This window comes from Globicephala melas, chromosome 1, assembly GCF_963455315.2.
Source record: "Globicephala melas chromosome 1, mGloMel1.2, whole genome shotgun sequence".
Lineage (NCBI taxonomy): Eukaryota > Metazoa > Chordata > Mammalia > Artiodactyla > Delphinidae > Globicephala > Globicephala melas.
This window is the reverse complement of record NC_083314.1, coordinates 74,111,727-74,129,224: the sequence shown is the minus strand read 5'-3', so window position 1 is coordinate 74,129,224 and position 17,498 is coordinate 74,111,727. Positions and strand designations below refer to the sequence as shown.

The following is a 17,498-nucleotide window of genomic DNA, read 5'->3' as shown; positions in this document are numbered from 1 at the left end:
CAAAGTGAATCAGCTATATGTATACCTATATCCCCATATCCCCTCCCTCTTGCGTCTCCCTCCCACCCTCCTTACATAAGCACTTTAAAGTTTGAGAAGGCTTCCTGCTTTCTGAACACAGCTTTCCTCACTCAAACTCCTTCTCTTAGTTTATTTCCTACTCAGGGAAGAGAAAAGAGTACTTCTTGGATTTACTAGGGAGCACACTGGATCAGATGCCAGTTTGAGGGTAGGAATACACCATAATGACCCATAATATCTTCTTCATTTATTCATTCATTCAATCAATCAAATAGTGATAGAGCACCTCCTATATTTCAATATGTATTCTATCTGCATCTCTGGTCCTCCTGGCCTTGACTGTCCTGGGTTACTTCTGGCAGGAAGGGAAGGATCTAGGACCTAAGGTGTGAAGTCCACTTACTTGGGCAGGTAGATATTGGCACATGGGCAGGAGAGGAGTTATCCTGGTGTCAGATTCTGAGCTTAGAGTTTCAGACAGACAGGGGGAGTGTGGAATGCAGTCCCATCATGGGGAGGTCCATGACGAGCGCAGTGTCCATGTCTCCAGCGGTGTGTGCTCTCCCATTGGGCAGAGCCCACTGTAGCCTTACCAGACTGACTGCAGCTGAGAAAAGCACCCACTGAAAGCAGGTTATCCGTGGCAGATTTTAGGGGCAGTCCTCATGGAGGAATGGTGGGGATGTGTATGGGAGTAGGACTCGGAATAGTGACCAAAGCTGAAGTTCATTAAGGAAGCCAGGCAACATCATGGGCCCTGGGTTGGGAGCACATGTCATTAAGAAAAAGACCACTGGGCCAGGGCTGTCACTTTGGAAATAGGCGGGAGTCCTGCGGGGCCCTGTGTTCTGTTCACACTAGGGTGTGGGCACTTGATGCACAGGTTGCTGGGTGTGGCCTTGGGTCTAGGACCCAAGGTTTAAATCTTCCTGCTTTGATGTCCCTTCTCCCCCAAGGGTGGTTTTGGGTGCAGAGGCTGAGACAGCAGTCGGGAGCTGCGTGGACTCATCTTTGAGGAGGGGATGCAGCCAAGAGCTGGGGCTTAGGGGCTGCGGTGTAAGCCCCCTTCACCTGGGAGTAGATGACGCAGGAATCCTGGGGGAAGGAGCACATAGGTGAGGGCCAGAGGCCAGCAGGCCCTAGGTGGGAGAGTACACAGGTCACGGGACTCACCGTGTTCTTGAGAAGCTCTGGGTCAGAGGCTGCTGTGGAAAGAAAAGAAGCATTCATCTGTGAACTCAGAACTCTCTCTTTGCATCTGTGCCATCAGCCCAGCCGCAGCCATCTCCATGTGGCTACACTGAACCTTTCCTAAGAACCTCAACCTCACAGCTTCGACCAACTCTCTCAGTATCACTCCACTCTTTGTTCCTCATGCTGAGCTCCCCAGGGACTCTCAAAAGAAAGAAATCTACTTTTTATCTTGTTCATGCTTTGATCATAGATTCATAGTGTATATTATGGAGAAGCAGCCTGGCCTGGAGCAGAGGCAGTGCAGTGGTTCAGAGCAGACTTCTGATCCAGACCACCCCAGACTGAGCCCCAGGTCAGCCGTGCCACCTCTGTGGCCTTGGGCAAGTCACTCAGTATCTCCTGCCTCGGGTGTCTCATCTGTATGTTGGGAATAATAATACCTACCTATAGGGTTATGTGTGTGTGTGTTTGATTTCTAACATCTGTTATGTGCTGAGCAGTTCCAATGTGCAGGTACACTTCTGAGGGCTATAAACAAACAAACTTTAAATATATGTGTGTGTGTACATATTTATGGCATATATATATATATATTTTAAAATGTATTTATTTACAGTACTCAGAACGGTACCAGTCACATAGGAACTGCTCAATACATGTTGATATGATAATAGAAGTTGTTATTATTATTATATTGTCTTAAAGCTGTAATGAAATATGGCATTCATCAAGCAAGGCTTTCTTTTTGGCTTGGAATGAGCCTCAAGGGTCCCTGGAACTGCCCTGAGAAGCAGAGCTTGGCCTAAGGCTTGGACTCTAGAGACAGACTCTTCTGTCATTTGTTAGCTCTGTGAATTCAGGCTGGTCATTTAAGGTCTCTCTGCCTCTGTTTTCTCATCTGTGAAATGGGGTAACAACAACACACTTCAAAGGGGATTGTAAGTGTGAATGAGTTCATACGTTTTAGAGGTGGGCCACTGAACCAAGAATGGAACAAAATAGAGTTCTTTTAATTTTATACAAGAAGAATCAAAAAACCAGAGAAGGAAGCAGAATGGCTAAAAATCACATGGCACTTTTTACAGAACAAAGTTAGAATAGCCCCAAAGGCTTTCCCTTTCCTGCTCTGAGCAGGACGAAACCAGGCTGGGATTCTTCACGGCTGACCATCTACCATGAGTGAGGACTAATGACACAGACAGACAACCTGCATATACTCATTATAAAAGCTGCTTAAACTCTGCTGCTGTAATAGCATCTCCACATCTACTTCCTCGTTTGATTCTCACAATAACCCTATGAGAGACTGTGATAAGCAGAATAATGTCTCCCACAAAGATGTCCATGTCCTGATACCTGCAACCTGTGAATATGTGACCTAAGATGGAGAAAGGGATTTTGCAGATGTGATTAAGATTAAGGACCTTCAAATGGTGAGATTATTTTAGATTATCCAGGTGGAATTTTAAGGAGAATTTTAAAATCTGAGAACTTTTTCTAGTTGTGGTCAAAGGGAGCACTGATTATGGAAGAAATGGTTAGAGAGGTGCCACTTGCTGGCTTTGAAGGGGATGGGATGGGGCCATGAGCCCCAGAAAGGAAAAGAGTGTCCTTTAGAAGCTGGAAAAGGCAAGGGAATGCATTCTCCCCTGGAGCTTCCAGAAAGGACCTCTGCCGACACTGATTTTAGCCCAGTGCGACCTGTGTTAGACTTCTGACTTACAGCACAGTAAGATAATAAACTTGTATTGTTTAAACCCTCATGGTCATTTGCCACAGCAGCAGTAGAAAACAGGTACAAGTAGGTAAGGAATGATAGACAGTCCTGTCTCATTTCACAGATGGGACACTGAAGCTCTGAGGAGCTGACTGCCCAGGGTGATGACTTTGTTACTCAAGTGATGCTGAGGCCATCCATGGAGAATGGAGAAAGCAGCTCTGCATGGTGAGCTTGGGTTAATCGCAACAGAGTAGGTGGGCACAAATTAAGAAGCCCAGTGACCCAGCCTGAGGGGCAGTTCTGTGTCTGGTTGGCCCAGACCCACTGAAGGGGTGGAGACTGAGCCACACATAGCAATAGACCGCCAAAATCAAGGGTCCTTGGGTCTTACCTGCCTGTTTGTTCTCCACCTTCACGGTCCGGACTTCCGAGTACACCACGTCTCCTCTGTTAGGATTTACTTGGAGAGAAGTTGAAGTTTGAGAGGACTCTAAGGTTCTTGCCCCTTGTCTTGCTACTTCCTCCTCCCCCAGATAGAGTTTGTTCTCTGGAGGGGGCAGAGCCCTCTGGGCCTCTGTACTGTCCCTTCCTCATTTCTTCTCCCACCACTTCTTGGACCAACCCTGGGGTCCCTGCCCAAATGGAGGGTCCTCTGTCCTCACCATTGCTGTACACTGGTTGTAGTTCTATCCAGCTTGGTACATTGTGGTAGGTGGGCTCTTGTGGGTCTGAAGCTGACTGATTCCTGTAAGATAGAAGCATTGATGTTTCCCAGAAATCCTGATGAAGTAACTATAAGGATCATTCCCTGTTAGTGAGTCTTTACCACAGGATAGTTGCCAAGCCTGGAAACGTAGATGAGCATATAACAAATGGTCTATTGTTATGGACTATTATATTATAAATCATAATATTAATCCAGATTTTATGATCACCTGTATGTCACCGTGCTAGTGCCTATAACAATATTAAGTTGATTCTATTATTATCTCTATTTTTTAGATGGAAAAAATGGAGGTTCTGAGAAGTAAAATGACTTGCTCAAGACTATGTAACTAGAAAGGGGAAGAGCCAAGATTCAAACCTGGCTCCAAGGTCTACACTCCCAGAGAGATCAGTATCTGAGTGAAATCCATAATTAGAAAAGCTCAAATGGGAATTCCCTGGTGGTTCAGAGGTTAGGACTTGGTGCTTTCACTAAGAAGGGCTCAGGTTCAATCCCTGGTAGGGGAACTAAGATCCTGCAACTGTGCAGCATGGCCAAAAAAACAAACAAACAAAAAGGCTCAGAGGAACTCAGGATGGTTTGGATGCTGCTACCATAAGCTTGCCCAGGGATAGTTTGTGAGCTGTGGTGTGACTCCTAAAGTCAGCCTTTGGAATCCAAGATGGCAGCCCCTTCTTCACAGGCACCACCTCCTGTTAGCAGAGAGGTCTCTCGGGGTGGCCAAGTTGCATGACTCCATCTTCTTGGCTGTCATCACAACAGATGTTGGTTAGGTTGGGTTGGCCATGACCAGAGCTTTCCAGGCTGATTAAGCTAAGACCATCTTAGGAAACGGATGGATTCAGTGGTCATAGTGTCACTCAAACACTCAAACAACCAAGGCCACATTGGACCAAGGATGTAAGTTAATAAATAAAAAGCAATTAACACTTGCTGCAAGAAAAAGGCCTATTTAGCTAAGCTGATGGGTGAGAAGGTCCTGGGAATTGAGATATCCCAAGGGAGGTGGCAACATGAAATTGGCACAACCCATCTCAGTGACATGAAGCAGTGACCGTGCTCTCAGCAGTAACCAGATTTAATTCCATTTTCACACTTGGTGGGCATTTCATTAACCATACGGCAATATAGGCAGGTCTTACCTGGAGGAGTCAAATGTAGGCTTTCTTCCTGCAAAGGAAAGCAGAGAGACATTGAGTCCAGGAGAAGGAAGACTTCACAAGGAGCACAGCTCATAGGAGGCTCACCTAGAACCTTCCAGGAGTCACTGTCTCTAAGATGTGAACCCTCCTTTGTTATGTCCAAGGGAGGTGGCAGATTGGGCAAAAACTACTGATCCTGGATTCCAGATGGGTATAGTTATAATACAAAAGGGTAGCCCACAATCCATAATCTTTTAACGTGGAGTTTGTGAAGAACAATGGTCAATAGCTGAATGTGGGAAAATAGACTTGATCGGCTATGAAAGTACCATACATTTACAAAATCAGTAAGTTATCAAATTATATTTGGTTTCTGTTCTCACTCCTATTTCTCAGAGTTTTTCGTCTCCTCTTCCGTTCCTTGGGGGTCTTGTAAGGGTAGAGAGGGAAAGACACTGTAATTTGTCATGTCAGATAAACTACATCTTGTGAAGACATCTTACACCCAATAGGGCTGTTCTGGAAACTTTGCATTTGATTAAGACAAATTCTGGAGGAACTAGAGAGGAAGGTAGGAGTTGTGGAATTGTGCAGAAAGGAGGTTTTGAGAGCTTGCGGTTGGTTCCAAAGGCAGCATGGGCCTGAGGGAATGGAGATGGGAAGGACAGGGACTCAAGCAAAGGTTAACTAGGGAGTTACTCACCTGCTTTTCTCGGGAGCCAGCAGTAGAACAACAGTGCTATGGCAGCAAGACCCATCATGCTGAGCAGCCCCCCGGTGACACCGGTGGCAACAGGGCCACTTCTGCTCCCTGTCAGCCCTGAGGGGGAGACCCCAGGCATGAGCCAGATGGAGAGGCTTGTGGTCTTGAACTGCCCTGATCCCTGGAGCTGATGCCTGGGAGAGAGGATGAACTGAGGGGACCAGGACTCCTGAGGCTAATGAGGTGCAAGTGTGGCACAGGGGATGGAACTTCTCTTGGTGGGGAAGCTCATGTCTGTGGCTGATGCAAGGGTTGAGGGTCAGGATGGATGATGCTAGCTGAAGAGTATTAAATTCGGTGGTCTTCTTTAGCCTCCTTTCCCACCCAAATGACAAGCCTTCAGAAAAACTTAATGAAAATAACAGTTTGGAGAACATCTAGCTTTGTGTACATGTCCCTGAGAAACACTGTCCTGGTCAGGCATCACAAGGATTATCAGAGTATCCTAGGAGGAAATCTTTTGGCCACATCTGTGGCCTGAGAATAGGAAACTTACCTGTGATGGAAAGTGTCACTGCCTCACTGCACTGGGGACCCAGGCCATTGTCGGCCTCACAGGAGTAGGTTCCAGAATGATTTGCAGTCAATGAGAGGTTGAGGGACACTCCTTGTCCAGAGTGGGACATGCTGCTCTCTAGGGTGACATTCTTGTGATAAAACTGGTATAGGATTGGGGGAGAGCCTCTCTGGGCCTCACAGTGAAGCTCCACCACATCCCCCACCACAGCCTGGGCCCTGGGGGCCCTGAGGGTGAGGATAGGGCGAGACACTGGAACTGAGGAAAAAACAAAAAGTCAATAGAAGTTCCTACTTCTAACATATTCAGAAAGGAACAAAAAATAATATAAACAAATAATAAAAGTCATATCTCAATCAAGGAAAATATATTGAAACACATATGACAGGCAAAGTTAATGACCTGAATCCACAAATAGCTTTCAATGCACAAAAATATCCAACAGAAAAGTGTGAAAAGGGTATGAATCACTAAAAACTTCAAATAGCCAATAAATATATAAAGATATTATCTTTGTTACTAGTTAAGTATATAAAAATAAAAACACCCATCAGACTGGCAAAGCTTAAAAAGGCAGATAATACTAATGGGGTTGTGGATTAAGAGGCACCCTGATATTCTCTCAGTGGGAATGCAAATTTGAGACACTTCCTTGAATGGTGATTTGGAAATATATATCTAATTTAAAATGCACATAAACTTTGACCCAGCAAATCTACTTCTAAGACTATTTTCTTTAGGGCTACTAACATAAGTTATGTAAAAAATGGCCAATAGACACGTGAAAAGATGCTCAATATGGCTAATTATTAGAGAAATGCAAATCAAAACTACAGTGAGGTATCACCTCACACCAGTCAGAATGGCCATCATTAAAAAGTCAACAGGTTTGGTATTGTGATGTGTTTACTTATTATATACAGTTCATACTTCATAGAAACTGTTATTGTATTGCTTTTGAATAAATTTTATATTTTGAATAAAAAAAAAGTCAACAGGACTGAGACCTTCAAGATGGCGGAGGAGTAAGACATGGAGATCACCTTCTTCCCCACAAATACATCAGAAAAACAACTACATGTGGAACAACTCCTAGAGAACACCTACTGAAAGCTGGCAGAAGACCTCAGACTTCCCAAAATTGTGGCTCACAGGGTTTTGGTGCTCCATCCGGGTGTCAGGTCCTATGCCTCTGAGGTGGGAGAACGGAGTTCACAACATTGGTCCACAAGAGACTTCCCAGCTTCACGTAATAACAAATGGCAAATGCTCTCCCAGAGAGCACCATCTCAATGTTAAGACCCAGCTCCACTCAATGACCAGCAAGCTACAGTGCTGGACACCCTATGCCAAACAACTCGCAAGACAGGAACACAACCCCACCCATTAGCAGAGAGGCTGCCTAAAATCAAAATAAGGTCACAGACACACGAAAAAAACCACCAGACACGGTCTTGCCCATCAGAAAGACAATATTCAGCCTCACTGACCAAGACACAGGCACCAGTTCCCTCCACCAGGAAGCCTACACAACCCACTGAACCAACCTTAGCCACTGAGGACAGACACCAAAAGCAACGGGAACTACGAACCTGCAGCCTGTGAAAAGGAGACCCCAAACACAGTAAGTGAAGCAAAATGAGAAGACAGAGAAACAAAAAGCAGATGAAGGAGCAAGGTAAAAATGACCAGACCAAACAAATGAAGAAGAAATAGGCAGTCTACCTGAAAAAGAATTCAGAGTAATGAGTGTAAAGATGATCCAAAATCTTGGAAATAGAATGGAGAAAATAGAAGAAACATTTAAGAAGGACCTAGAAGAACTAAAGAGCAAACAAACAATGATGACCAACAAAATAAATGAAATTAAAAATTCTCTTGAAGGAATCAATAGCAGAATAACTGAGGCAGAAGAATGGATAAATAACCTGGAATATAAAAGGGTAGAAATAACTACCACAGAGCAGAATAAAGAAAAAAGAATGAAAAGAATTGAGGACAGTGTCAGAGACCACTGGGCAAACATTAAACACACCAACATTCAAATTATAGGGATCCCAGAGAAGAAGAGACAAAAAAAGGAACTGAGAAAATATTTGAAGAGATTATAGTTGAAAACTTCCCTAATATGGGAAAGGAAATAGTCAATCCAGTCCAGGAAGGGCATAGAGTCCCATACAGGATAAATCCAAGGAGAAACAGGCCAAGACACATATTAATCAAACTATCAAAAATTAAACACAGAGAAAAAATATTAAAGGCAGCAAGGGAAAAGCAACAAATAACATACAAGGGCATCCCCATAAGGTTACCAGCTGATCTTTCAGCAGAAACTCTGCAAGCCAGAAGGGAGGGGCAGGACATATATTAAGTGTTGAAAGAGAAAAACCTACAACCAAGATTACTCTACCCAGCAAGGATCTCATTCAGATTTGACAGAGAAATTAAAACCTTTACAGACAAGCAAAAGCTAAGAGAATTCAGCATCACGAAACCAGCTTTACAACAAATGCTAAAGGAACTTCTCTAGACAGGAAACAGAAGACAAGGAAAAGACCTACAAAACAAACCCAAAATAATTAAGAAAGTGGTAATAAGAACATACATATTGATAACTACCTTAAATGTAAATGGATTAAATACTCCCACCAAAATACATAGACTGGCTGAATGGATACAAAAACAAGACTCACATATATGCTGTCTACAAGAGACCCACTTCAGACCTAGGGACACATACAGACCGAAAGTGAGGAGATGGAAAAAGATATTCCATGCAAATGGAAGTCAAAAAAAAGCTGGTTAGCAATTCTCATATCAGACAAAATAGACTTTCAAATAAAGACTATTACAAGAGACAAAGAAGGATACTCATAATGATCAATGGATCAATCCAAGGAGAAGATATAACAACTGTAAATATTTATGCACCCAACAGAGGAGCACCTCAATACATTAGGCAAATGCTAACAGCCATAAAAGGAGAAAATGACAGTAACACAATCGTAGTAGGGGACTTTAACACCCCACTTTCACCAATGGACAGATCATCCAAAATGAAAATAAATAAGGAAACACAAGCTTTAAATGATACATTAAACAAGATGGACTTAATTGATATTTATAGGACATTCCACCCAAAAACAACAGAATACACTTTCTTCTCAAGTGCTCATGGAACACTCTCCATGATAGATCATATCTTGGGTCACAAATCAAGCTTTGGTAAATTTAAGGTAATTGAAATTGCATCAAGTAACTTTTCAGACCACAATGCTAAGAGTCTAGATATTAATTACAGGTAAAAATCTGTAAAAAACACAAACACACGGAGGATAAACAATACACTACTAAATAACCAAGAGGTCACTGAAGAAATCCAAGAGGAAATTAAAAAATACCTAGAAACAAATGACAATGAAAACATGATGACCCAAAATCTATGCGATGCAGCAAAAGCAGTTCTAAGACGGAAGTTTACAGCAGTACAATCCTACCTCAAGAAACAAGAAACATCTCAAATAAACAACCTAACCTTACACCTAAAGCAATTAGAGATAGAAGAAGAACAACAACAAAAAACCCTCACCAAGTTAGCAGAGAGAAAGAAATCATAAATATCAGATCAGAAATAAATGAAAAAGAAATGAAGGAAACAATAGCAAATATCAATAAAACTAAAAGGTGGTTCTTTGAGAAGATAAACAAAATTGATAAACCATTAGCCAGACTCATCAAGAAAAAAAGGGAGAAGACTCAAATCAATAGAATTAGAAATGAAAAAGGAAAAGTAACAACTGACACATCAGAAATACAAAGAATCATGAGAGATTACTACAAGCAACTATATGCCAAAAAAAATGGACAACCTGAAAGAAATGGACAAATTCTTAGAGAAACACAACCTTCCAAGACTGAACCAGGAAGAAATAGAAAATATAAACAGACCAATCATGAGAACTGAAATTGAGACTGTGATTAAAAATCTTCCTAAAAACAAAAGCCCAGGGCCAGATGGTTTCACAGGCAAATTCTATCAAACATTTAGAGAAGAGCTAATACCTATCCTTCTCAAACTCTTCCAAAATATAGCAGAGGGAGGAACACTCCCAAACTCATTCTACGAGGCCACCATCACCCTGATACCAAAACCAGACAAAGATGTCACAAAGAAAGAAAAGTACAGGCCACTATCACTGATGAACATAGATGCAAAAATCCTCAACAAAATACTAGCAAACAGAATCCAACAGCACATTAAAAGGATCATACAATATGCTCACGTGGGTTTTATCCCAGGAATGCAAGGATTCCTCAATATATACAAATCAATCAATGTGATACACCATATTAACAAAGTGAAGGAGAAAAACCATATGGTCATCTCAATAGATGCAGAAAGAGCTTTTGACAAACTCAACACCCATTTATGATAAAACCCTGCAGAACGTAGGCATAGAGGGAACTTACCTCAACATAATAAAGGCCATATATGACAAACCCACAGCCAACGTCATTCTCAATGGTGAAAAAATGAAACCATTTCCACTAAGATCAGGAATAAGAGAAGGTGGTCCTCTCTCACCATTATTATTCAACATAGTTTTGGAAGTTTTAGCCACAGCAATCAGAGGAGAAAAAGAAATAAAAGGAATCCATACCGGAAAAGAAGAAGTAAAGCTGTCACTGTTTGCAGATGACATGATACTATACACAGAGAATCCTAAAGATGTTACCCAAAAACTACTAGAGCTAATCAATGAATTTGGTAAAGTAGCAGGATACAAAATTAATGCACAGAAAACTCTTGCATTCTTGAAAGGGCAGACAGCAGAAGCAAGAAGAACTACAATCCTGCAGCCTGTGGAACAAAAAACACATTCACAGAAAGATAGACAAGATGAAAAGGCAGAGGGCTATGTACCAGATGAAGGAACAAGCTAAAGCCCCAGAAAAACAACTAAATGAAGCGGAGATAGGCAACCTTCCAGAAAAAGAATTTAGAATAATGATAGTGAAGATGATTCAGGGCCTCGGAAAAACAATGGAGGCAAAGATGGAAAAGATGCAAGACATGTTTTAAAAAGACCTAGAAGAATTAAAGAACAAACAAACAGAGATGAACAGTACAATAACTGAAATGAAAACTACACTAGGAGGAATCAAGAGCAGAATAACTGAGGCAGAAAAACGGATAAGTGTTCTGAAAGACACAATGGAGGAATTCACTGCTGCGGAACAGAATAAAGAAAAAAGAATGAAAAGAAATGAAGACAGCCTAAGAGACCTCTGGGACAACATTAAATGCAACAACATTTGCATTATAGCGGTCCCAGAAGGAGAAGAGAGAGAGGAAGGACCAGAGAAAATATTTGAGGAGATTATACTTGAAGACTTCCTTAACATGGGAAAGGAAATAGCCATCCAAGTCCAGGAAGCGCGACGAGTCCCATACAGGATAAACCCAAGGAGAAACACGCCAAGACACACAGTAATCAAATTGGCAAAAATTAAAGACAAAGAAAGCAGCAAGGGAAAAATGACAAATAACATACAAGGGAACTCCCATAAGGTTAACAGCTGATTTCTCAGCAGAAACTCTACAAGCCAGAAGGGAGTGGCATGATATACTTAAAGTGATGAAAGGGAAGAACCTGCCACCAAGATTACTCTACCCAGCAAGGATCTCATTCAGATTTGATGGAGAAATCAAAAGCTTTACAGACAAGCTAAAGCTAAGAGAATTCAACACCACCAAACCAGCTCTACAACAAATGCTAAAGGAACTTCTCTAAGTGGGAAACACAAGAGAAGAAAAGGACCTACAAAAACAAACCCAAAACAATTAAGAAAATGGTCATAGGAACATACATATCAATAATTACCTTAAACGTGAATGGAGTAAATGCTCCAACCAAAAGACACAGGCTCACTGAGTGGATACAAAAACAAGACCCATATATATGCTGTCTACAAGAGGCCCACTTCAGACCTAGGCACACATACAGACTGGAAGTGAGGGGATGGAAAAATATATTCCATGCAATTGGAAATCAAAAGAAAGCTGCAGTAGCAATAGTCATATTGGATAAAATACACTTTAAATAAAGAATGTTACAAGAGACAAGGAAAGACACTACATAATGAGCAAGGGATCAATTGAAGAGGAAGATATAACAATTATAAATATATATGCATCCAACATAGGAGCACCTCAATACATAAGGCAATGGCTAACAGTTCTAAAATAGGAAATTGACAGTAACACAATAATAGTGGGGGACTTTAAGACCCCACTTACACCAATGGACAGATCATCCAAAATGAAAATAAATAAGGAAACAGAAGCGTTAAATGACACAATAGAATAGATAGAGTTAATTGATATTTATAGGACATTCCATCCCCAAAGAGCCGATTACACTTTATTCTCAAGTGTGCATGGAACATTCTCCAGGATAGATCACATCTTGGGTCACAAATCAAGCCTCAATAAATTTAAGAGAATTGAACTCATATCAGGCATCTTTTCTGACCACAATGCTATGAGATTAGAAATGAATTACAGGGAAAAAAACATTAAAAAACACAAACACACACACACACACAAAAACAAACAAACCAAAAAAACCCCACAAACACATGGAGGCTAAACAATACATTACTAAATAATGAAGAGATCACTGAAGAAATCCAAGAGGAAATAAAAAAATACCTAGAGACAAATGGAAATGAATACACGATGATCCAAAACCTATGGGATGCAGCAAAAGCAGTTCTAAGAGGGAAGTTTATAGTTATACAAGGCTACCTCAAGAAACAAGAAAAATCTCAAATAAACAATCTAACCTTATACCTAAAGGAACTGGAGAAAGAAGAACAAACAAAACCCAAAGTTAGCAGAAGGAAAGAAATCATAAAGATCAGAGCAGAAATAAATGAAATAGAAACAAAGGAAACAATTGCAAAGATCAATAAAACTAAAAGCTGGTTCTTTGAGAAGGTAAACAAAATTGATAAACCATTAGACAGACTCACCAAGAAAAAGAGGGAGAGGACTCAAATCAATAAAATTAGAAATGAAAAAGCAGAGGTTACAACAGACACTGCAGAAATACAAAGCATCCTAAGAGATTACTACAAGCAACTTTATGCCAATAAAATGAACAACCTGGAAGAAATGGACAGATTCTTAGAAAGGTATAAACTTCCAAGACTGAACCAGGAGGAAATAGAAAATATGAACAAGCTAGTCACAAGTAATGAAATTGAAACTGTGATTAAAAATCTTCCAACAAACAAAAGTCAAGGACCAGATGGCTTCACAGGTGAATTCTATCAAACATTTAGGGAAGAGCTAACACCCATCCTTCTCAAACGCTTCCAAAATATTGCAGAGGAAGGAACACTCCCAAACTCATTCTATGAGGCCACCATCACCCTGACACCAAAACCAGACGAAGATAGTACAAAAAAAGAAAAATACAGAGCAATACCACTGATGCATATAGATGCAAAAATCCTTAACAAAATATTAGCAAACAGAATGAAACAACACATTAAAAGGATCATACACCATGATCAAGTGGGATTTATCCCAGGGATGCAAGGAGTCTTCAATATACGTAAATCAATCAATGTGATACACCATATTAACAACTTGAAGAATTAAAACCATATGACCATCTCAATAGATGCAGAAAAAACTTTTGACAAAATTCAACACCAATTTATGATAAAAACTCTCCAGAAAGTGGGCACAAAGGGAACATACCTCAACATAATAAAGACCATATATGACAAACCCACAGAAGACATCATTCTTAATGGTGATAAACTGAAAGCATTTCCTCTAAGATCAGGAACAAGACAAGGATGTCCACTCTTACCACTATTATTCAACATAGTTTTGGAAGTCCTAGCCACAGCAATCAGAGAAGAAAAAGAAATTCAAATTGGAAAAGAAGAAATAAAACTGTCACTGTTTGCAGATGACATGATACTATACATAGAGAATGCTAAACATGCCACCAGAAAGCTACTAGAGCTAATCAATGAATTTGGTAAAGTTACAGGATACAAAATTAATGCACAGAAATCTCTTGTATTCCTATACACTAATGATGAAACATCTGAAAGAGAAATTAAGAAAACACTCCCATTTACCATTACAACAAAAAGAATAAAATACCTAGGAATAAACCTACATAGGGAGACAAAAGGCCTGTATGCAGAAAACTATAAGACACTGATGAAAGAAATTAAAGATGATACAAAAAGATGGAGAGATATACCATGTTCTTGGATTGGTCGAATCAATATTGTGAAAATGACTCTACTACCCAAAGCGATCTACAGATTTAATGCAATCCCTATCAAATTACCAATGACATTTTTTATGGAACTAGAACAAAAAATCTTAAAATTTGTATGGAGACACAAAAGACCCTGAATAGCCAAAGCAGTCTTGAGGAAAAAAAAAGGAGCTGGCAGAATCAGACTCCATAACTTCAGACTATACTACAAAGCTACAGTAATCAAAAAAATATGGTACTGGCACAAAAACAGAAACATAGATCAATGGAACAACATAGAAAGCCCAGAGGCAAATGCACACACCTATGGTCCACTAATCTATGCCAAAGGAGGCAAGGATATACAATGGAGAAAAGACAGTCTCTTCAATAAGTGGTGCTGAGGAAACTGGACAGCTACATGTAAAAGAATGAAATTAGAACACTCCCTAACACCATACACAAAAATAAAGTCAAAATGGATTCGAGACCTAATGTAAGACCGGACACTATAAAACTCTTAGAGGAAAACATAGGAAGAACACTCTTTGACATAAATCACAGCAAGATCTTTTTTGGTCCACCTCTTAGAGTAATGGAAATAAAAACAAAAATAAACAAATGGGACCTAATGAAACTTAAAAGCTTTTGCACAGCAAAGGAAACCATAAACAAGATGAAAAGCCTACCCTCAGAATGGGAGAAAATATTTGCAAATGAAGCAACTGACAAAGGATTAATCCCCCAAATTTACAAACAGCTCATGCAACTCAATATCAAAAACAACAAACAAAGCCCAATCCAAAAATGGGCAGAAGACCTAAATAGGCATTTCTCCGAAGAAGATATACAGATTGCCAACAAAGACATGAAAGGATGCTCTAATCATTAGAGCAAACAAATCAAAACTACAATGAGGTATCACCTCACACCAGTCAGAATGGCCATCATCAAAACATCTACAAACAATAAATACTGGAGAGGGTGTGGAGGAATGGTAACCCTCTTCCACTGTTGGTGGGAATGTAAATTGGTACAGCCACTATGGAGAACAGTACGGAGGTTCCTTAAAAAACTAAAAATAGAACTACCATACGACCCAGCAATCCCACTACTGGGCGTATACCCTGAGAAAACCTTAATTCAAAAAGAGTGATGTACCACAATGTTCATTGCAGCTTTATTTATAATAGCCAGGACATGGAAGCAACCTAAGTGTCCATCGACAGATGAAGAGATAAAGAAGATGTGGCATATATATACAATGGAATATTTCTCAGCCATAAAAAGAAACAAAATTGAGTTATTTGTAGTGAGGTGGATGGACCTAGAGTCTGTCATACGGAGTGAAGTAAGTCAGAAAGAAAAAAACAAATACCGTATGCTAACACATATATATGGAACCTAAAAAATAATAAAAAGGCTATGAAGAACCTAGGAGCAGGACAGGAATAAAGATGCAGATGTAGAGAATGCACTTGGGGACACGGGGGTGGGAAAGGGTAAGCTGGGACGAAGTGAGAGAGTGGCATGGACATATATACACTACCAAATGTAAAATAGATAGCTAGTGGAAAGCAGCTGCATAGCACAAGGAGATCACCTCGGTGCTTTGTGACCACCTAGAGGGGTGGGATAGGGATGGTTGGAGGGAGACGCAAGAGGAAGGAGATAGGGAGATATATGTATATGTATAGCTGAGTCACTTTGTTATAAAGCAGAAACTAACACCATTGTAAAGCAATTACAGTCCGCTAAAGACGTTAAAAAAAAAAAGTCAAGAAACATTGCTGGAGAGGCTGTGGAGAAAAGGGAGCCCTCCTACACTGTTGGTGGGAATGTAAATTGGTGCAGCCACTATGGAGAATAGTATGGAAATTCCTCAAAAAAGTAAAAATAGAGTTACTATATGATCCTGTAATTCCACTCTTGGGCAAGTGCTAGTTCAAAAAGATATATGCAGCCCAATGTTTATAGCAGCAATATTTACAATAGCCAAGACATGGCAGCAACCTAAATATCATCATTAGATGAATGAATAAAGAAGATGTGGTATATATACATACGATGGACTATTACTCAGCCATAAAAAAGAATGAAATAATGCCATTGAAGGAACATGGATGGACTTAGAGATTGCCATACTGAGTGAAGTCAGACAGAGAAAGACAAATATCATATGATATCACTTATCACTAAAAAAATGATGCAAATGAACTTATTTATAAAACAGAAATAGACTCACAGACATAGAAAACAAAATTATGGTTACCAAGGGGGCTAGCAGGCAGGGATGAGATAAATTTGGAGTTTGGGATTAACATGTATACCCTACTATATATAAAATAGATAACCAGCAAGGGCTTACTGTATAGCACAGGGAACTATACTCAATATCTTGTAATAACCTACAATGGAAAGAATCTGATAACGAATATATATATATATATATATATATGTATGTATATGAAACTGAATCACTTTGCTGTACACATTGTAACTATACTTCTATTTAAAAAAGTATTTGCAAATATATTTGCGCAAAGATTTCTATTGTAGAATTTTTATAATAGCTAAAAACTGGAGACAACCTAGTTGACTTGCTAATAAAACACGAAAGATATCCAAGATATATCAAGTAAAAAATGCAAGTTGCATAACTATATGTGTAATATGATTGTACTTGTAAAAAATTCTATGCCTTTATGTTTATAATATATTTTAATATTTCTAGAAAAATATATCTGAAAGTACCCTTTTGTTCCATTTGACTTTTTATCGTGAAAGTTTATGTATTCTTCCAGAATAATAAATTATTAAAAAGTTGTGTTAAACCTGGCCACAAAGGATGAGAGATATTATAATGTAGATTTACATTGAGTTGGATAGGCTCATTTTTCAACCTGGCTTTACCTTTGCTAGCTGTGTCTCTAAGCTGGTTACTTCACCTCTCTAAGCTTCAGTTTCCTCTCCTGCAAACTGAGGATAAAAATGATCTCATTTTTAACCTCAGTGGTTTATTTTAAAGATTAAATGAGATATTGCATGTCAAGTACTAAGCACAGGGCCTGGCACATACAAGGGCTCAGTAAGTATTTATGATGGTGATGATGATGATGG

At 39.9% G+C, this 17,498-nt stretch overlaps 1 protein-coding gene across 1 annotated transcript in view; it reads right to left on the bottom strand.

The window, feature by feature from the left end:
- Nucleotides 1-1,026: 1,026 nt before the first annotated feature.
- The window catches only part of FCRL5 (Fc receptor like 5), a 42,381-nt gene continuing 25,909 nt past the window's right edge, over nucleotides 1,027-17,498 (bottom strand). The window contains exons 11-17 of the mRNA XM_070045072.1: nucleotides 6,064-6,342; nucleotides 5,508-5,624; nucleotides 4,805-4,832; nucleotides 3,598-3,680; nucleotides 3,327-3,395; nucleotides 1,195-1,226; nucleotides 1,027-1,116 (exon numbers count right to left, since the gene is read on the bottom strand). Coding sequence (XP_069901173.1) covers nucleotides 1,027-1,116; nucleotides 1,195-1,226; nucleotides 3,327-3,395; nucleotides 3,598-3,680; nucleotides 4,805-4,832; nucleotides 5,508-5,624; nucleotides 6,064-6,342 — 698 coding nt within the window. The remainder of the gene's footprint in view (nucleotides 1,117-1,194; nucleotides 1,227-3,326; nucleotides 3,396-3,597; nucleotides 3,681-4,804; nucleotides 4,833-5,507; nucleotides 5,625-6,063; nucleotides 6,343-17,498) is intronic.